The 20,589-nt window shown below is 42.8% G+C and overlaps 2 protein-coding genes across 5 annotated transcripts; one reads left to right on the top strand and one right to left on the bottom strand.

Annotated features, from left to right (window-relative positions):
- Nucleotides 1-372: 372 nt before the first annotated feature.
- GTF3A (general transcription factor IIIA) lies at nt 373-19,880 on the top strand. Of its 2 annotated transcripts, none has more exons than XM_054813757.1 (10): nt 373-641; nt 1,004-1,104; nt 1,641-1,737; nt 1,929-2,017; nt 2,937-3,010; nt 4,236-4,319; nt 4,724-4,953; nt 5,042-5,101; nt 5,360-5,468; nt 19,546-19,880. In XM_054813757.1, the coding sequence occupies exons 1-10, from the start codon at nt 450-452 to the stop codon at nt 19,623-19,625; spliced, it is 1,116 nt and encodes a 371-aa protein (XP_054669732.1). In that variant the 5' UTR covers nt 373-449; the 3' UTR covers nt 19,626-19,880. The 2 variants fall into 2 exon arrangements, with proteins under 2 accessions (XP_054669732.1, XP_054669731.1); XM_054813756.1 differs by lacking the exon at nt 19,546-19,880 and adding an exon at nt 13,104-13,420.
- On the bottom strand, nt 5,567-11,712 carry MTIF3 (mitochondrial translational initiation factor 3). Of its 3 annotated transcripts, none has more exons than XM_054813760.1 (4): nt 11,475-11,712; nt 8,508-8,971; nt 7,138-7,250; nt 5,567-5,839 (listed from the first exon to the last, which is right to left on the bottom strand). In XM_054813760.1, exons 1-4 carry the CDS (start codon nt 11,693-11,695, stop codon nt 5,627-5,629), a joined length of 1,011 nt encoding a protein of 336 aa, XP_054669735.1. In that variant the 5' UTR covers nt 11,696-11,712; the 3' UTR covers nt 5,567-5,626. The 3 variants fall into 3 exon arrangements, with proteins under 3 accessions (XP_054669735.1, XP_054669734.1, XP_054669733.1); XM_054813759.1 differs by having other exon boundaries at nt 5,567-5,821; nt 7,138-7,283; nt 11,475-11,706; XM_054813758.1 differs by having other exon boundaries at nt 7,138-7,283; nt 11,475-11,693.
- Nucleotides 19,881-20,589: the final 709 nt, after the last annotated feature.

Below are 20,589 nucleotides of genomic sequence, written 5' to 3'. Positions count from 1 at the left end.
AGGACCCCAGAATTAGGTATTTTTGGTCTCTTCATAATCGGATCTCCTCCAGTGTGTAAGACGGCCCCGTAGCAGGCAGCAATAGGGGGGCTGTGTCTGGCACATGAGGTAATGGAGAAGGTACTCCGGATCTGGGCTGCTCTCGGTATCAAGCTCTCAGGTGAGGAGGACGTGGCCCAGTGCACCTCTCACAGGCCCCAAGACGACGGCGGATCAGGCAGGATCACGGCCGCCGTGCCACACTGGGGAACGGCAGCCGCGGCCTCGCCGGGGCAACCAGCTGTGTGGGGCACGACGGGCTGGCGCCACGGCCTCCCCCTCCGGCACACCGCGCATGCGCCCGCTCGGCGCCCCGCCCCCCTCCACCCCCCCGGCCCCTGCGGACCGGCGCCAGGACGGGAGGCGCGAGGGGACACTGCCCGCGCGGGGCCGGTCACGTGCCCTCCGGCATGGCCGGGGAGCGGGCGGCGGGGAGCGCGCAGGAGGGCGGAGGGGTCGCGCGCGCGTCGTCTCCCGGTGGCAGCGGCGGCGGCGGGAGCGCGCTCCCCGCTCGTCCTTTCATCTGCTCCTTCCCCGACTGCAACGCCACCTTCAACAAGGCCTGGAGGCTGGACGCCCACCTCTGCCGGCACACGGGCGAGGTGAGCCGGTGCCGGGCCACCGACAGCGCGGCGGTGGCCTCTGGGAGCGGCCACGGTGGCGGTTCCCGCTTGGGTCTCCTCGTCGGCAGGGGAGGGAGGTTCTGAGTGACGGAGATGAGGGACGTCGGCCCTGCAAGCGGCCTGCGCGGCTCGGGCCAGGGCTGCCCCGGGCCCCTGCTGGCCTGGGCCCCCTCGGGGGCATCGGGGACCGTGCTTGGGGTAACCCAGAACACCGAGGGGGGTGCGTGGGTTGTGTGCGAAATACCGCCGGCGGGGCATCCTGCTGAAGGGAGCCGCCTGGAAACAGCCGAGCCCCCGGAGGTGTGGTTTGTCATCTCTGAAGAACACTCTCTCTCTCTCAGAGGCCGTACGTTTGCGATTATGAAGGCTGCGGTAAAGGTTTCACGAGAGATTTCCACCGTGCTCGACACCTTCTTACGCACACTGGGGAAAAGCCATTTGAGTAAGGCCAAGTGTTTTACTTCTTAAAATGGATTTTGCTTGTCCTTATGGAATAGAAGGGGAGTTAAAACCGGTGTGTGGGTGCCACAGAGCATGCATGCCTAGCTTTGGTGTCAGGAGCACTGCCATAACAGCGCGCACACACGGCAAGATGTGGGGAATCTCCTCAGCCTAAAAACTCCTATCTGGCAGTGATCCATAATAGATGCTTAAAGGAATGGGCAGATCTCTCCCTAGAATACAGAATTAAATGAAGGAAGGGGAGTTATCCCCTATTACTAAGCCCTTAATAGCTGCATGTCATGGACTAGGATCTAGGAGTTCCTATGTGTTTTATTAAAAGTCTCTTCTGATATATTTTCCTGTGGCTTTTGATTGTAGCTTAGCCTTTGGCTTTTCATGTCTGTAAAGCAAACTTTTATATTTGGGTTGTGAGCATTTGGTTATCCTTCCTGTATTTCACTTGTCCAATGATTTGTGTATTTGCCTAGGAAACAAATCACTATTTGATAATAAGAAAATGCAGTTCATTTGTAGGTGCACAGCTGATGGATGCAATCAGAAGTTTGGAACAAAATCAAACTTAAAGAAGCACGTTGAGCGCAAGCATGAAAATCAGCAAAAGCAATATGTGGTGAGTAATTACCTTTGAAACTGTAAACTGGAGGCTAAACAAGCTCCTTTTTGCATATCTAGTGAAATACTTCAACTCGTTATTATGCCATATTTGTATACGTTCAAATACTGTGATTAGGATTTCAACAAACACACGTGGACTGTGCTGTCATTATTTGGCCTCTAATGATAACTTAATTTCCTAAATAGTGCGACTTTGAAGGCTGTAACAAGTCTTTCAGGAAACATCAACAACTTAAAGTTCATCAGTGTCACCACACCAATGAACCTCCCTTCAAGTAGGTGGATAATTTTAATAATGAACTTTGACAAATCCATTTAAAGACTGTAGGTGAAACCAGGTGCCTTTTCTCAACCTTTTCACTGATGTGGCATTTAAAAAAAACCTGGCATGAATTGGTAGTCATGGCTGCAAGTACATTTCGTGTACTAGTCTTTTGCTCGGTAGTCTGGTTTGAGCAACAGTCTTGGTGCTCTGTAACTTCAGCATTCTTAGGATTATTACAGGTTCACAGGAAAAATAAACAAAACCCCCCAGTTTTGAGTTCACACAGTCTGAAATACAAGCATAAGAGCTTGCACGGTAATTAAAAACGCAGGTACCTCTTTTTTTCCAGTAAAAAGCAGTGACTTGGCTAACGTTGAAGTGAGTAGTAGCTTAAAAAAGGTGAGAAGCTTGGACACCAATCTGAGCATCTGCGCATTGCAACATTGACACATCAGTATTGATCTGATGAAAACAAAGTTCAGTCTTGTATTTCTTACAAATGGAACACACTTTACAGGAGCCCTCCACTTAAGTGAAGTGCCCAAGTATGGCTGAGTGACAGGCACAAAAATAGTCAGTGCTCTGCTGCTGCTGTGACTGCTAGATCTGTACAATCCACTTAAACCCTCCACTTTCCATCTCTCTTTTATGTTTGAAGAGCTACTCTGTAGGGATGGTATGAGGCTTGATTCTTTAGATAAAGTTTAACTTCCTGTATACATGGAAATCATACTGTAGTTTTAACTCTCAAGGGGATCAGAGTCCTCTGTTAGAAACATGGAATTTACTTGTACAGGGCAGGAGGGGGACAGAACAGATCTCTAGATGAGGCGAAACTTGGATTATTTTGTCCATTTTAATTGTTCTTGACTTAACAAAAAATATGCAGATGCAGTGAAAGAAATTAAACCACTGTACTTTATACCTAGATGTAATAATGAAGGATGCGGAAAGTATTTTTCTACACCTAGTCGACTAAAGCGGCACGAGAAGATGCATGAAGGTAACACAGTTTTTCTTCTTGCTCCAATTATGTTTTAGCAAACAAAAAAGGACTTCTTCCAGTATAGAGGGTATGCAGGGATGTATGACAGACATGAAAATATTCTGGGCCTAATGATCCAGACAGACAAAACAACAATAAGGGTTTTGAATAGTCAAACGGGATACAATTGCAAGGCGTTGCAATGTTCAGTTACAGTGTATTTGTGACAGGATGAACATTGTTCAGAATTCCTTCAGCCATTTCTTCTCCTAATGTGCTTCCCTGTCAATAACCCATCTTCTGGAGATGGACTAATGGTTGAGGCACTAGCCTAGACCTCCAGAGGTTAGGATCAGGTGCCAAATTTCCTATGGAGCCTTGGCAAAACTATGTAGGCTTGCATTTTTTAAAGTTGTTAATGTACCTATGTGAAAGGTATTTAAGTGGAGGTGGTCAGGAGGTGGTCATGTATGTTTGACCTAATCCTGCTACACTCCTCTCCATTCTTCCAGTGCTAGGGAAAAAAAATTCCACAAACCCAAGGGACTAGGAAGAGTACCAAAAAGCTGCAATTTATACTGCATTCCTTTCTTAAGACAGGGACTTGTTCATAGTTGTTTGACCTTTCTAGTCCTGGGTTTTAAATAGTGTTGTTGACTTTCTGTGGTTCATTTAAAAACCATCCTGTCTGCTTGACAGAATGGTAGAGTCTCTTTAGACTCTGGAATATTACTGTATGGTCAAGATCTTTTCTTTTTTTTTAATATGTTATACAAATATTTATACAGAAATAATATATATTATTTCAGTTATTTTCATCTATTTGAGTGAAAGTGTATGGCTGGTGAGGAAGTACTTTTACTGAAGCAAGGAGAGATAGAGTTTCATAAAATCATTTACGTTGGAAAGGACCTCTGGTCCAACTCCCTGCTCAAGGTGAGGTCAGTTAGACCAGGTTGCTGAGTGCGGTGTCCAGTCGAGTTTTAAATGTTTCCAGGGGTAGAGATTCTACAGCCTCTCTGGACAACTTGTGTCAGTGACACAAGGTTTCTTTCTTAAATCTGTTAGGGTTTTCTCATACTCTAATTTGTGTTCATTGCCTCTGGTGCCATCACCGTGCAGTATGGGAGGAGGAGGAATACTGGCCTTTAATTTTCAAATGTTGAAAGTGGAGTTCCCCCTTGTAAAACTGGACTCTGTTTGCCAGAAGCTTTGTGATTGTAATGTTTGCCCTGTCTAACAGGCTATACGTGCAGGAAAGAAAACTGCTCATATACTGGAAAAACTTGGACAGAGCTTCTGAAACATAATAAAGAAAGTCATACAGGTAAACTCCCAATGCTTTAGTAAATACAACTTTTGGTACAAACAGGAAACAAACTGCTAATCTGAAGAGAAGTCCATGCTAAACTAATTTCATCAACTTGTCATTGTATCTAGAGAAACTTGTTTACTGACACTTTATCAGTAAAATAGTCACTCTGGCTAGACCTTTAACTGATGAAAATGCTACTCGGTATACTAACTTTGCTTTGTGATCCAATTAACGAGAAATTGTATAATGTAGAATTTCAGATCTGGATAATTCATACTGCACCATTCTCTTCCAGTCTCTGAGTTTTTTGCATTTCATGTGGATTTTAGTATTGTTCTGGATGACTACTGGGGTTTGATTCTGAGCTCCTGTAAGAAGCTCTTAATTTATATTCTGCCTGTCTCTCTCCCACTCAGAGCCAATAGTTTGCAGTGAGTGTTACAAAACTTTTAAACGGAAAGATTACCTCAAGCAGCATCAAAAAACACATGCTGTGGAGAGGGAAGTCTGTCGATGCCCAAGAGAAGGATGTGGGAGAACTTACACAACTGTATTTAACCTTCAAAGCCATATCCTCTCTTTTCATGAGGAGAAAAAACCATTCTCTTGTGATTATCCAGGCTGTGGAAGAGTGTTTGCAATGAAGGTATGGGTTTTTTTAACGCTGTCCTAATCCAAATCCCATAATCTCAAATGATAACCCTAACTTTTTTTCTTGTTCTTGGTAACTATAGCAGAGCCTAGCAAGGCACACAGTTGTACATGATCCTGAAAAGAGAAAGCTGAACTTGAAAGTAAGTTATACTCTTGAAAAAGTCCTCTCAACCACACCCTGTCACTTCAGAGGAGGGTAAACATTCTGTGTTTTTGAGTGTGACTTCAAGCAGGAAAACAGGCCAGCTATCTACTTAATTTGGGAGATTCTTAATTTCTGAAGGTCCTTTAAATAATGCCGTGCTGGCCTATTCATTGTTTTCTTCTTGCCTCCCCCCATTAGTAGTCTTTGCTCCATAGATACATTAAGTTGCTAATTCTGGATTTATTTCTGCCAGGCAAAGCATTCTCGTCCTAAGAGGAGCTTAGCCTCTCGTCTGAGCGGCTACATTCCTCCTAAAACACAGCCAGGAAAGGATGCGGTTGTGACAGAAAGCAAGACAATGGGTAAGCCCATGGAAAATGAAATGCCAACTGTTGAAATTCTGACTCTGCAGTAGAGGTTAACTGAGACAACTTTCTTCATGGAATGACCACTGCAAAGCTCAACAATAACTTTATTTTTTATTAAATAAGATTTATATTGTTTATACCTCTTCATAAAGTCACTGATGCAACTCACTTGACTTCAGATCTTCATTTTCATCATTCTTTACTGTACTGTTTTTCTGTTTTTCCATCTTCTGGTATGCTTTCAACTCTTTGTCAGACATGTGTCTCAAAATACAGGTACTCACTCCTTCTCTAGTAACTTTTGGCTTGGAAAGATAAGTGGCTTTCTCGGAGATGGTCTCTAAAATCTGATCAAAAAGCATGAACTGAAAAGGAGGAGAAGATTAGGGACTAAATGCACAAACACAGGTAGAAAAATATTTCAGGCTGTTCTGTAATGACACTGTCTCCTGCTTCTGGTTTATCTATTAGCTGAAATGAGCTAGTTGCTAGTCCTGGTTTGAGCAGTTCAGTTTGTCCTTTCCTAACCACTTGTTCTTTACTCATAAGCGGGTTTAGGAAAGTCACCAGAGGGATTAAGCCATTTCCTAACACTTAGGTTGACTTTCTGACTCATCCTACTTTGCTGTTTAAAGGTGTCCATGAAAGTGATTAACAACTGCATCCGACTCCTCCCCACTGTCCTCTTCCACTAGATTCGGGCATGTTATTATGGGGCTCCCCTCTTAAGAGGCAGCAGTGTTCTACATTTAGCAGAAAGTGGTAGTATTGAACTGAGTCATACAGTGCATTCATATAACAAGCTGAACTCTGAAACTCATAATTAAGCTTTTAAATTTAAGGATAACCCAAATCTGGACCATGTCATGAAATGTTCTGCTCCCTCCCATATCTAGTTCTTCCTCCTGCTACCCTTTTCCTGTGAATTCAACTTCCTATAAAAAGGTTTTTTCCTTTTGGATGAAGTGATATCACTTTTTTCCCCAGCAATTTAGTAGAGACATTCATCAAGGAAACCCAATTCACTACACACATTAAAAGGAAAAAAAAAAATCTTACAGGGAATCTTTATAAAAAAGCCATTTGTGCAAATGACAATGAAGACAAGTCTCAAGGCCCTAGAATTATATTAGTAAGTTGCCACCAGCTCCCTAAAATCTTTGTAGATGTTTACTTTGCCAGTCTCGGAACATCATTCCAGTAGCTTTCTACACAGCAGTGGAAAACTAACCTTGGCCACAGTTACACAAATGGATCTTCAGAAGAACAGTTAGGTTATTGAAATAATCCAGCTACAACACAGCAGGCATTTTTTAAACCTCACTGTTAAACTTTTCAGTGAGTGAGCTGGTTTAAGGCATAGACAGGAAAATTTCGCCAGCCCAGTTAATAAGGTGGTGCTGCAAAGGAGTAGGCTTAGACTCTGCTGTCAAAGCCAGTATTATAACTGCATTCTTAAGAAAACACTATTTTTCTAGAACTGCAGTGTTTGAACAGGTACAGCTTAAGGTGGGGCAACTGTTACTTTCATGGGACCTAGACCTTCGCTTATTTTGTCAATGTATGATATATTAAAAAAAAGGGTAGTACTGAATAGGAGAAGTTAATACAAGTACACCTATTTCATGAAATTGATTGTTCCAGTTTTCAGGAGTGCACTTACCATGTCTGTATTGCTATCTTTTGCTTGCCGGATGGTAACTTTAACACGGTATTTCTTTTCAATCCACTGTGCTATCTGTTTAGTCTTGGTCTCTAAGTCGTTCTTGGCAATAGCTGAAGAAAAGGATAACTCCTTCTGAACCATCCCTGTTTAAAACAGAACTAAAACTGTGTTGGCGTAATGTCTGACAAACCTGTATTAATTGCTCTCTTTCAACAGCCTGTGGTGCTTTGTCTGCTTAACTCCCTTCCCCACACACAGAGCATCCTGATGTCTTTGTCACACCATACACCTTAGAAAGTGGCTACTTGGTATCTCACACTCAGTGCCGAAACTGGGAGACTGAGTGCATGTTTGAGGCACACAGGGAAGTCTCTTCACGGTCAGAAGGCTTGAAATATTTTTATTTTAATTACAGTTCTGTTCATACCACCCACAATGCAGGTCTAACAAAGATAGGCAGGACAGCATTGGAATTGAAGACTTAGTGTGCAAATTCCTACATTCTGCACATAATATAGCTGAATGTAAAAAAACCCCAACAAACATAAAACTTTGAAGTTAGACATCTCTTTATCTTGAGCCCATTTTCTTGAATGGTGAAGTGCAATATTCAACTGGAAGTACGATGCCTTGTAATATTTGAACAATTTATGGTCTCTTCCTCCTTAAAGATTCTCTAAAGTAGTTACTATTTAAATAATCTTTTTGTAGTTTCTTGAACAGAAAAACTCACTACCACAATAGTGCTCTCCTCTAAGATCAGAACTCTACCCAAAGCACGGATACCTTCATTAGCCTGAGGGTAAGAAAAGAGGATACAAGGTCACACGCCTTTTCCAAAACCTCTTTGCCAAACAGTTTGTTAAGCTGCTGGAGCAGGTTGACTTAAAAAAAAATTGAAAAATGTTTCATATTGAAAAAGTTGTTCTCTTACTCTGTAAGAGAAAGGGATCCAGACTTTGTCTTCCTAGCAGCAAACTAGGAATGACTACTGGTGGCAAAATTATATTGGTGTTTCTGGTGCTCTGTTTGTAAAAACTGCCTGTCATTTTATGCCTTAGTAAAAGAAATTCACTGAGTCTCATGGAAGCCGAGTCTAGTTCTATTCACTTACATAAAAATAGATTTTTTTAAAAAAAGCAAGCAGATGCCAAAATAGTAAATCCTGAGAAGGTAATAGAAGGCTTCTCTGTGGAAGACTAATCCAAAATTTTATTTTCACCACTGCAAATCCTTAATAGCGTGGACTGCAGTGACATTGCCTTGAATTTACACAAATGCAAGTAAGAGGATTTCATCTGCTGAAACCACTTTTAATGCAGCATTTTTCAGAGTGCTCAGTGTTGTAGTATCAACAACGTACATACCTGGGTTTGGACTTGTTTTTTTCTTCTCTGCACGTTTAAGCTGTTCTTCGTGAATCTGCTGCCCAGTCATTAGTCTGTATACAGGGGGTTCTGCATTCTCGCGAAGGAGAACTAGTTTCAGGTCGTGTTGATCCATAAGTTTGAGTGCCTCTGCTCGGTGCATGTTTCCTAAGCTCTGTCCATCCTGGTTAATTACATGCAAAATCCGATAAGGAATTCTTCGCCCAACACTTCCAAATGCTGCTTTCCTTTTTGGTTCTGTGTGAGATTTTTCAGCTGTACAAAATGGTTGAGCAAGTCCAAACACAGTTGACTTTCTAGGGTCAGGTACCACCATCCAGAACGGAGAAAAGACCCTCTTCTGTGGTGTTCGTGTCAGAAGAGTACCAAAGAATTTTGTTGCGTATCTATTCTCATTTCTGGTTGCTTGACATAAAAGTTTCATCATACAAAAGGTAGTCATTCTGAGGAAGCAGGGAAGAAGAAAAAACAAGTTACTCCCATCAGTCAGATTCTTCTAGTTCTATTAGAAAGACCCGAGGTCCAGTTCAGCAAACTCTAGTCTTTAAAACTACTCTTTCAAAAAGATGCATGGTGTTACTACACAGAATGAACAATCAATAGTAATTTTACAGTAACAGAGGGCTTTAACCCAGAGAGGCAATCTGACAAAGGAACATTTATGAAGAGTTGATCTTATCTTCAGTATTTTAAAATTTGAGCCTGAACTCCCTTCAAGAATCCAAAACTTCTAGTTCATTTCTCCTCACAGGAGTATCTACTCTTACATAGCTTTTTTGTGTATAGAGAGATTAGCCAATGGTTAAGAGGGAGAATTTGTTGTCAAATAAAAAGGCATGTCACACAATATTTTCAGTCCAGATTTTTTTCATGAAGTATCTTACACTAGGACTTCCTTCCTGGTTCTGCTACTCTTCTTTGGAAAGTGTTTCATTTAAGCCACATTAATTCAGAACCACCCTAATCACACAGTGAATGAAGTGGTGATTTGTGCGACGTCCATCAGCAGCAATCCCAACATCTACAGCCTGAGTCTTGTATGTTTTGTAAGGTTTGGGAATTTAAAAACCTTGACCACACAGAATAAGACTGCCATGCAAAATCGGTGTTCACCTTGGCGTTAAAACATGACAAAGTGAGCAGTACTGTACTTGAAGATATGGTTTATCCCAGGGTTGAAAACTCTTCCATAGTTAGTGTGCAACTTGCAAGATTCTTACAGCACTGACCCCAAATTGTGTATTTTACTCAGTTTTCCAAATGTAATTTTGTGGAAGTAATCCACCTAGTTACTTGGTCTTAGATGGATTAAGCACTAATATTTCAGTAACCTTAAAAAAAAAAAGAAGTCTTCACTGTCTTTTAAGCTCAAGTTCCACAGATTCAGCCATGCTTCAAAGTGAAAACAGTGCCTTAATTTTAAACCTATTTTATCAGACATTTAAAGCATCAATTGACTTTCCCAGATTTTCACAAACATGAAATTTAGGGTGGCACATTCCTATTCATACTAAGCTAATTTTTTCCAGTTATCAAAACAATTTAGATTTCTTCCATACAGAAAGCATGCACCTAAGTAGCATTAATTGTTTGGAAAGTGCAATTTACTGTAGACATTTCACCCCAACCATCTACTAGAAACACCAATAATGACATTTTTCCTCTTCTTGAATGATGAAAAAAACTTGTGGAAGAAAAGAGAAAAATAGAGACAGAGTTAAGACTTGCTTGCAAAACATGGACTGGAAAATAAGCAAGACCTTCATAGGCCTCAGATACCCACTTGCAAATTAAAATGTAAACAAATTGTTACAGACATCTACCCTGGCATGGTATAGACTTTCAAAACAAGCCTTAAAATACACCAGTGCTTGAAATTTGAAGACTAGTGACACTGATCTTGGAGACATTCCCTCAATTATTTTTTCCCCATTCTTTCCTGGTTCATGGAATCCCCCTGGCAGTTTTGGTGCACCTGACCATTATTTGCGTTTTGTTCAAAACTTCAGAAATTGGCCATTTTTTAACAGCTGCAAAAACTGTAGAAATAAAGAGCAAACTGTGGAGTAATATCTGCAGTTTTGGTATTCCAAGTTTAAAAGGCAGCAAGTATAGGAAAAGCCAAAGATGATTCAGGAAACCAAAACCATGTCATACCAGAAGAGTTGGCAAAAGCGTGACTTCTTTTGCCTAGGAAGGAACACGAAGCAACAGAATGATAGCTTACGTTAAAGAAATGATAGTCCTGCTCTGCTAAACACATGGTTTTGCCTTTATTCTCCTTCATTGCTATTGAAATCTAATAAATCCTGCCTTACTTGAGAGGAGAAAGAAAATTACTCTTTTTACGGAGGAATATTTCTTCCTATAACATGGCAATGTAAGCATGTTTTGTTTTGTGCGTTTCTGCCGCTTAGGTTATTTGCTGTCCTTGCTAATACATGCTGACTTTGTTGGGAGTTCTACCGAGCAGGCAGGCTACACGCAAACTTGGAAACCGCAGGAAAAGCCGTTCTCCCTGCACTCGTTTTGCTGTGCGTGTGACTGCTTCAGTGCCCGCAGCTACGTGCGGCTGTTACGGGAGATGTTTTGCATCTTGTAGGTGCTGCTGGCCTGTAGTTCCCTGTGCTGTCTCGCGTAAACACATGCTGAAAAGACGCTATTTTCATTTTATGCGAGGATTTATGCGGGCCGGGGGTGAAGGGCTGTGCGTGGAAGTAACCTGCTGCGTCCGTGTTCCCGGGCCTGCGCGTCGGGGAGGTCACCGTGCCTGTGACCACCTCCGTGTGCGCGGCCCTGTGTGACCCGGGCCCGGTGGTGTGTCGGTGCAGACGGGCCCTGGGGCAGCGGCGCTTGCGGCCTCGCTGTCCGGAGCTCGCTGGGCCTCCCGCGGCCCCGGCCCGGCCCGGCCCGCAGCGCCCTCCCCCCGCGCCGGGCGGCTCTTACCTGCCGGGCGGGCTGAGCCGAGCAGCCGAGGGACCGGCCTGGGCTGCCGGGAAGGTGGAGACTGGCCCGCCTCTTCCCCTTCCCCTTCCTCTTCCTCCTCCGCCTCCTTCCCCCGCCCCGTGCGGGGGTGCGCGCGCACAGGTATGCGTATGCCCGTGTCCACGTCCCCGTGTGCCCACGCGTACGGCTGCGCGTGCGTCTGTGTCCGCGTCTGTGCCCATGCGTGCCCCCCTGCGTGTCAGTGTGAGCCGGGCGTGCTCCTTTGTATAACCCTTGCTTACAGCTGCGCCTGCGTGCCCACTGTGCACCCGCGTGCGTGCGTGTGTGCGCCTCTCCACAGCTGTGTGCGTGTATCTCTGCTTGCCTTTTTGCACATGGAATTGCTACGTGGGTGCGACTGTATCTGTGCATTTGTTAATGTGTGTGCACGCTGTGCATGTGTACATGCTAGCCTGTCTGTATACCTGTCTGTCCACACGCGTGTTTCTGCACGTATCTGTATGTTGTGCATGCCGTGGGGATATACAGACGTATTTCTGCATATGCCAGTTTGTATGTGTAGAGAGTTTCTGCCTCTTTATGGATGCATGCACTTGTCTGTGTATCTGTGCGTTCCTCTTGTTGTGTTCACGTGCTTCCATGCTGATGTACATGTGGTGTGTCCGTCTGGTTCTGCACGTGCAATTGTGGGGTTGTGTTGTTTTCCTGGGTGTGCCACCGCTGAGTTGTGTCGTTTGTCGATTGTGTGTCTTTGCTGCACTGGGGTGGGGGGTTGTGTGAGTATAAGGACCGCTGGTAGGAGATGCTCCTTGCAGTGCTCAGTGGTCCTCCCAGGAAGGTAGTTTGTGAGCAGGGGGATGTGCGTGCTGAGTGCTTTGCCTGTGTGTTGTGTGTCAAGGCTGTGTACCTGGCTGCATGCCATAATATGTCACTCCCTCTGTCTCCACCCATAAGACTGCGCACTTGCCAGTGTGACAGAACATGCAGTGGTGTGGGCTTGTGTGGTGTGCTAGGATTTCCAGGAGCCACGGGTGTGTGTCGTGCTGTGGGTTGTGTCAGCTGTGCAGCTTGCCGTGCCTGTGTGTGCAAGATGTGGGTGTTGCACGGTAGAGATGTGTCTGCAGGGGTCAGTAGCGTGTGTGTTTGTGCATTGTGGGAGGCAATCCGAAAGCTTGCTGGATGTTCGGATTTGTTACCTTTGGCAGGCTGCTCTGCCTTAGGTTTGCAGGCTCCTTCTTCCAATTTGGAAATAGGAAACCTTGCCTTTGAAAGTGAAGCTGAAATTCACGACAAACCCTAGGTCCCCAGCTGTCAGTAACACACTAAATGAGTAAACGCTAATCAGGGTGAGAGTTTGCAGTTCTTCTGGTGGGGCAGCATGTCTGCAGAGAACATCTTTTTGGGAGCTGAGGTGTTTGTGTTTATTGAGGGATGGTGTTTGGCCAAACAGGCTGAAGCTGAGAACAACGCTGGCTGAAAGTGTGTTTGTCTTCAGAATTTGGTACAAAATGAAGCCATGGGAAGCAGCTGGGAGGGAGGCCTTGTTCACTATCATTCCTGCTTAAAAAATCATGACTTTTTAGCTTATTTGCTTTGTGACCCCTCTTTTCTCTCCCCCTTCCTGCCCAGGAAGAAGAAATGCAATGAAAATGTCAGCTTCATCTTTTTGGTTTGAAAGCTTTATATTCTTAACTGTGGTCTTAGCATGGTTTAATCCCATGTGCTGGTACAGTCATTTTGGTACACACATGCAAAAAAGTCTGTCATTGCTTTGTGCTCTCCATCCTCACAGAAGACATTGTATGGTAAATTGTGTGGGAAACCAGAAAACTTTACTAAATCAGTTCACAATCTGAAATTCATTTATAGCACCTTATTCTCATTAAAACTTCTTGCCTGCAGTAATGAATATGGAAAAATGCCATTAACAGAATTAGCTAAGTAGATGGTGAGTTAACAGCCTGGCTGACTACTGTAGCTTCACCTATTCTATGCAAATAGCGTCTATTTTTTCAATCCTGGTCTTTTGTTAATTTCTTGATTTTGCTCAGGCGTTACACCTTTACAGTTGTAAGCTCTTTGGAAATAGGGATTGCCATCACTTCTGTCAGTAGAGTGCCTAAGAAAACTGGATCTCAGTTTGATGCTCTTGAAACATAAGTTATTGAAATTCTACAGTATCCAGTTGTGGAAAGCAAAATATTCTGCAATAAGAAAAAGTGAGACAAAAATGGTTTTTACTGCTCTTTTCATGGTCTGGAAATCAAGTGTGGAATTTGAATAACCATGAAGAGAAGTTTTGGCAGAGCTGAAGCCTGGAGAGATATTTTTTTTTTTCATCCTCAGCCCTGCAATATGCATTAGAGGAGAGCTTGTCAGCACCCCAGCTTTGGGTTAGCTACTATAGCCTGTCTGAGAACCATCCCCATAAGACAGATAATTTTCAGCAGTGTTAGTAGGAGCGGTAAAGCTAATAATCCTCTTCACTGTGATAAAAACTACCTGCGTGAAAGCAAGGTACTTTGAAGTGTACAATTTGCATTCCTTCTCTCTTCCCTTTATTTATTCTGTTAAGTTTAAACCTGATGTTTGTTTTACTTCATGCCTTTCTAATTAAATTTAGTGTGCCCAGAAATAATTCAGCCTTCTCATGCTGTTTGTCCTCAATTAACATGATCTTTCTGGGGGTTCATTGTACTCTTTCTCCTTGTCCTTTGTCCCATGTCTGTTTACACTGTAATTGTCCAGGGCTGTGGTTTTATATGTGCCTGTCACAGTGGGACTGCAGTCTTAATTATTTGAAAGACACTATTATAATAAATGCAGTTAATAATAACTTTCTCCCTTCTATTTTGCCTGATGCACATCATCCTCTGCCCATCCCACAATATTCTGAGTCATTTATTTGTTTTTTAATTCCTAAATCTGCATCTTTTTTCCATTTTTCCATTAGTTTCCCAAGTTGGTTAGCAAAGTTGTTGTTTTCACTTTTGTTATTTTTTGTGCCAAATCAAGGCCTGTTCTGCTAGACCTCATGCCAAACCATACCTAATTTGTGCCCCAGAGAATTTAAAATGCAAATATATGAGGAGAAAGGATGGTGGATGGAGAGATTTCTCACCCTCAAACATGAACCGTGTGATGATCTGCCAGTGCGGATGTTATTAATGTGCTCTTGCGAGACTCAAGATGCTATTGGGAAGCTTCCTCCACATTCACAGCTGATCTGTGGGGGACTAAGGGTTTGATTGTCCCCTGAGGATGTTGGAAACTGGTTCAAGTCCTTCTGTGTTTTGGGGTTGATCTACCCCTGGAGCTATTCGTTCTAGGTATAGTTAGCTGCTTGTAATGCCCAGCAGAGAGTGAGAATGCCCTTAGCTGGATGACAAAGTGCCCACCTGGAGACCCAAGGCTCTAGTTTACTTTCATTCAAACTTCATTGTTCATTTTGTGGGAGGACAAAGCGAGCTGCTGAAGTGCTTTACACCTGCAAGGAGCTTGTACCTTCTGGCTCTGGGTGGAGGACAGGTCTTACTTTGTTTCACGGTAAATCATAGAATCACAGAACCATAGAATGGTTTGGGTTGGAAGATCACCTAGTTCCAACCCTCCACTAGACCAGGTTGCCCAAAGCCCCATCCAACCTGGCCTGGAACACTTCCAGGGAGGGGGCATCCACAACCTCTCTGGGCAACCTGTTCCAGTGCCTCACCACCCTCACAGGGAAGAATTTCCTTCTAACGTCTAATCTAAATCAACCCTCTTTTAGTTTAAACCCATTACCCCTTGTCCTGTCACTACACTCCCTGATAAACAGTCCCCCTCCATCTTTCCTGTAGGCCCCTTCAGGTACTGGAACACATCTTGCTGCTTTATAAACTGGAGCTATAGTTTTCAATATTCAGTCCAAAAAATGTCAAGTGCCAAACAAGATCATCAGGAATTTATTACTGATATTGTTGGGTTTCTGCAATACCTGCATTTCTTGTTCATGGACCAGTAGCAGCGGGTGGGACAGCAGTTTTTTTCAGTCTTACTACTAAATCTGTGATTAGTCTGCTGCACAGTTGTGCTTGCTAAAGTACTGAGCACCTGGAGGGCCACTTGCCCTGTGCACCTCTGTTTTCCTGTTTTTCTGTATAATTCCCTCCTTTGCAGGGCGTTTCGGTGGGGAAATTTGAGGAAGATTTGGAAAGAGTCACTTTCTCCTCCCCACCCCTGCTCTTTAGCACCAGCTGGCATGGCTCTCCTCCACCTTCCTGCTAGTTAGAACCATGGCCGTGTGGTTCTGCAGTCCCCTGACTCAGAGAGGGGCTGTAGCTTCCCCTGTGCATTCCTTAGTATTCATTTTCCCCGTAGTGTTTATAAAAGACTTTCACACATAACTCAGATGAAGAACTCCCTTGTGCTGAGCTGAGCATTGCCATATGGCAGTAGAACATGACAGAGTAAACAGATATTTAAAGGACACAGAAATTCTGGGTATGTAGTAGGTCCAGATTCCTGGATTCTGCAGTAGATCATTTACTCTTTTTCCATCCTCAGGTTTTGAAAGTTTTCTTCCTACACACACTTCTCTATTTTATTCTAACAAGAGACAGCAAAAAATTAAAGCAAACCCAAAAATTCTGTTGAGTGGTAAATTTTAACTGATGCCCTGCACAGAATGTACAAATACAGTTGAAACAGCTGAAGTTGTTTCGTTTCTGAGATCTGCCTCTATTATATGAATTAAATCTTTTGAAGATGCATGCTTTGCCGTTAAATTGCATGGGCTGATTTACTGAATCCCGGCAAAGAACTGATTCTGATCCCTGGAGAGCAAGGCTGACTGAATTTATTAAAATGTTAATCATAAAGCAAGCCTGTGAGTCCCTGGGGTGAGACACAATTAAAGTTAAAACTTCCCAGCATAGAAAGTTTTTTAAGTGTCTAGTTTTACATCTTGACTGTAGGGAGAGGAGTTTCCACTGTACATCTAAGACATTGTTCTGCAGCCTTTGGAAGTTGCTGGGTTCAGCTGCGAAGATTTTAAAAGCTGCTTTTGTTGGCAGCCTAGGACACATCCATGACCTTATTAAAGTGGAAGTGAAAGCTCTCCTTTTTTTTTTTTTTTTTGCAACAGTAAATCTACTAATTTTACAGTCAGTTGAACAGCAATAGATTAATTTGTTTAAAGTCTGCATTCACAAAGAAAATGTGAACTTCGCTGCCTTGAATACCCGAAACTACAGTGCGATATTTAAAGGGTAGAAACTATTACAACTTGCCCTAGAATGGTCCAAGCAGTTCCCTGTCACCTGCTTCTCAGCACAGGTGCTGACCTCCCCGTCTATTCTATCCCTCCTGACAGACTAGCAGCGAGGCTGGGGCTTTGTGTGCAACAGAGAGCGCTTTTCCAATGACTGGGCCAGTTTTCTTCAGCAACCACAGGAAGCAGAATAAAGAAGAGGTTAAGGGCCACTGCAAGGGTCAGAATGGGTTAAATTTAGTTAACATCAGAGGTTATAGCTTTTAACAAGAGCATGAAGGAAACTTATTCGAAGATGCAATTTGTTTCTTCTTTGTCAACCATTATTTTTTTTTCTCTATTGATAGTGACAGCTTAACAAAGTTTTTATATGCCAGGGTTTTCATCCTTTAGAGGATAAAGAACTGTGATGCAAAAAAGAGATGCAGGTGGAAGACTTTATAAAGCCTCCATGATTTTCAAATTGAGGGTTGAAAGTAGGCTCCCTGCGTGGCCAAGTCAAAAATAATTTGTAAATGTTAAAAAAAAATACGCATTACGGACAGAGGAGCTGGTTTTGGTGGGGTTTTTTTCCTAATGTAACTTGCCAAGAGTAGTGTTTTATTGGCAGCTTTACAATCAGACTGGTTTTGTATGTATTTTTTCCCAAGGTAATCTTATTTTCTTTTTTATCTCTGTCTAAAGATGATCAAAGTCAAATGCCCTTAACAATAGTCTTCATCATCTCCCTTCAAGATATTTAGCGTATAACGCATGATGATAGTTTTTGGTGGGGGTTTTTTCCTCCCAATTTAGTGAATAAGCACAGACTACAAAATGCGCTTGGTGGGTAGCTCCACTGTGAAGTTCTCATTCAACTTCTTGGAATGCAAAGATGAGGAAAGTTTAAATCTTTCTGAAAACTATTTAAAAATAAATTTAAAAAATAAAGTTCTGTAGGATTTTCCACATGTTTATACACAACAGTTCATCTGCCAATCTTTTCTTCAAAATTAATTGATAAAATCACTGCTTTGTTTTGTTTTGTTTTATCCTGGTACAAAGTAAAGAACTCAGATCTGAAAACAGAAATTAATTAAATCTGATGATAATTCATAAGTACAAATTGTGCATTTTGGAAGTGGTTTTTTTTCTTTTTAACATGTTTTCCTAAAGAAAAAAAAGCTTATGTGATCTTCCTGTCTTCCTATCCATCTGTCTTTCTACAAGTTCTCTTGGCACAATTTTAATCTCTTGGACGGTTCAGCCCAGTTCGGCAAAGAGATAGAGGCCTCAAACATATTGTATATTTATAGTAACTATAAATATAGATGTCTAACAAGCTTTATGAAAATTAGTGGTTAAACAGTGGATTTAATCTGAAATTAATGTCTTGTTCTGGCAAAAGAGGTCATCCAGCTGGCCAGACAGCGTATGTGTAGGTGATGTGGAAGGCTGAGGGAGTGTTGCGGTGGGGGATGTAGAGGTGGGAGAAGGAACGAGGACATTTTGAGGGCAAGAGAGAGGTGTGGGGACATGCTGGGGGGATATTGATGTCTTTAATTTTGGTATTTGATATTGTAGGTCTGTTGTAGGAGATAGGAAAAACAGTGGGAATTATTACAGTGGAAACTGAGAGACAACACAAACCTTGTCAATTCAAGTACCAGTTATTTCTGTGCTCATGGGACAACTTTTGTTTGCTTAGAGGAAGAATTTCATCTGATTTATGGTGTCATTGCAGTCTGCGTGACCAAGGCTTGAGACTTCGACCTCACTTGCTGTTAACTCAGACTTGCTCTGGGTTCCTGGCTGTATGACTGAGAGCTGATTTTGCTCTCCAGAGGGCTGAGTTAGTCCTTTGAGATGTACGCCATCACTTTGACACTTCTGGGAGAGTTCTTTCTGAAATCAGTTAATATGAACTTTTTTTTTGTTGGTTTAGACTAAATTTTCTCTATGGGAGGGCTAGCAGATCTGGAGAAAGTCTGTTCAGCTCACAGATGGAAGTGTTTGTACTGGCATGTTGTATTGACAGACGTGCATGTGTATTGACACTTGACTGGCAAAGGACTAGAGAAAGGGAGTAGGAGAAGAAATACGGGGCCTTCTCTGTCCCCAAAGTTGGGGAAAATGGCACTATCTGGCTTGAATGGCTGAGGGCTGTGTGTCCTCTCTCTGTGGTCCACACACACACCAGGGTGACTTCCTATGGCCTACCTGCAGCAAAAAACAAATGAAAAAAGTATGGCTCTCCACAGCCCAGACAAAGTGGCCTGGAAAAACACAACAAAAACTCCCACTTACTATTCTGCTCACGAGCTGCTGCCGAAACTCAGCTGTGAGGAGAATAAGAGCATCTTTTTAAAAATGTAAAAATGACATTTTTTTCCCTTCTGAGCTGCTCTTACAGGCTTTAAAGCATTAATTTCAAAAGCTTCACAAAGGCAGCAGGCATCAAACAGCTCAGGCTGAGTGGAAGCTTGGGGAGGAGAATTGCAAAGTAAATTGTGTAGGTGATGGCTGTAGACACACCAAAGCAAGGTTATTTGATTGTTACAAGTCACTGATCATGGCTTGCTTTTAATGATAGAGCCACTGAGAAGAAGAGTTAGAGCAGCCCAAAGAGTCCTGGATTCATATGACCTAAATTTCACCTACATCTTTCTCCTCGTGTTCATGTTGGCTGTGTGATTCTTGGCTTTGGGAGTCAGGAGATGCGAGTTTTGACCACAGTGCTGCCACTGACATGCCCTGTGACCTTGGGTAAACCACTTCATCTCCATGCTTCCCCTCTCATCTTTTTGCCCATTTAGAATCTCTCTCCCTTTTTCCTTGCAGGGTATTTCCCTAATTACACGTCTGGACCATGCCTAGAACAATGGAGCTGTGCTCTCAGGTTAGGCACTGCTGTAATCTGAATGAACAATAAAGAAATACTGCACTGAGCACTTCACCAGGACTCTCCTGTTATCTCAGGGCTTCACTGATAACCTTAATAAAAGTCCTTCAAAAGACTGAGTGTTCATGCCTACTGCCCAACTGCTTGCTTTTTGTATAGCATTTTGAACATGAAAAAACATCAATTATGATCCCTGGATTGTCAGAAAATAATGATTTGTGCTATTTACTGCTTTCTGAATTATTGGTAACATATTTTTCTCTTCCTGAAATCTCAGCAGTAGCTTCAGTACTTCACTGTGCCTAATTTTTGTCAAACTGAGTTATAAAACATTATGCCACTATGTATCTTCTTCATTTTGATATTTTTTCCTTAACTTTGCTGTTTTCTGTACGTGCAGTTCATGTGTCTGAGAATAGGGACAAAGCGTCCTCCAGAATTAATTACACAGTACCTCTGAAATCTGCTCTATTTTATCCTCATAAGGATGGGGACCACTGTCGGGATTACTGGCTCTGCCCTATGATCTCACCAAAATTGGCTGTGTTCTCTAAGATCAGCTTTCCCTGTAGATGCTCCTCTACCCAGTCCAAGTTGTCAACATCTTAAAAAAAAATTACTATACCCTCGGAAAAAAAAATCTACAGCAACAAAGCATTCACACCAATCCATACCTGCCCTTGCAGCTCCATCTATTCCAACCAGAATCCGGGCTGGATTCTTCCAGGAGGTACATATGTAAAACGCATCATCTACAGTTTTGCATTTCACCCTTTCTTACAATGTTCTGTCTTTTCTCTTTATATCAGATGTGCTCTCAGAGAGCATCTACAACAAACCTTTCACAGCTAGGCCAGCTTTCAGGGTCCTGTGTAAATTGTCTGTTCCCAGACTTTGTACATTGGTGACTTTCAGACCCCACAGTGCGTTACCTACCTCATGTTTAATTCTGATAGCCTCCCTCCCCTGTCCCTTCTGCCCTC

Source organism: Grus americana, chromosome 1 (genome assembly GCF_028858705.1).
Source record: "Grus americana isolate bGruAme1 chromosome 1, bGruAme1.mat, whole genome shotgun sequence".
NCBI classification, from domain to species: Eukaryota; Metazoa; Chordata; class Aves; order Gruiformes; family Gruidae; genus Grus; species Grus americana.
This window is presented reverse-complemented; position numbering and strand designations above follow the sequence as displayed.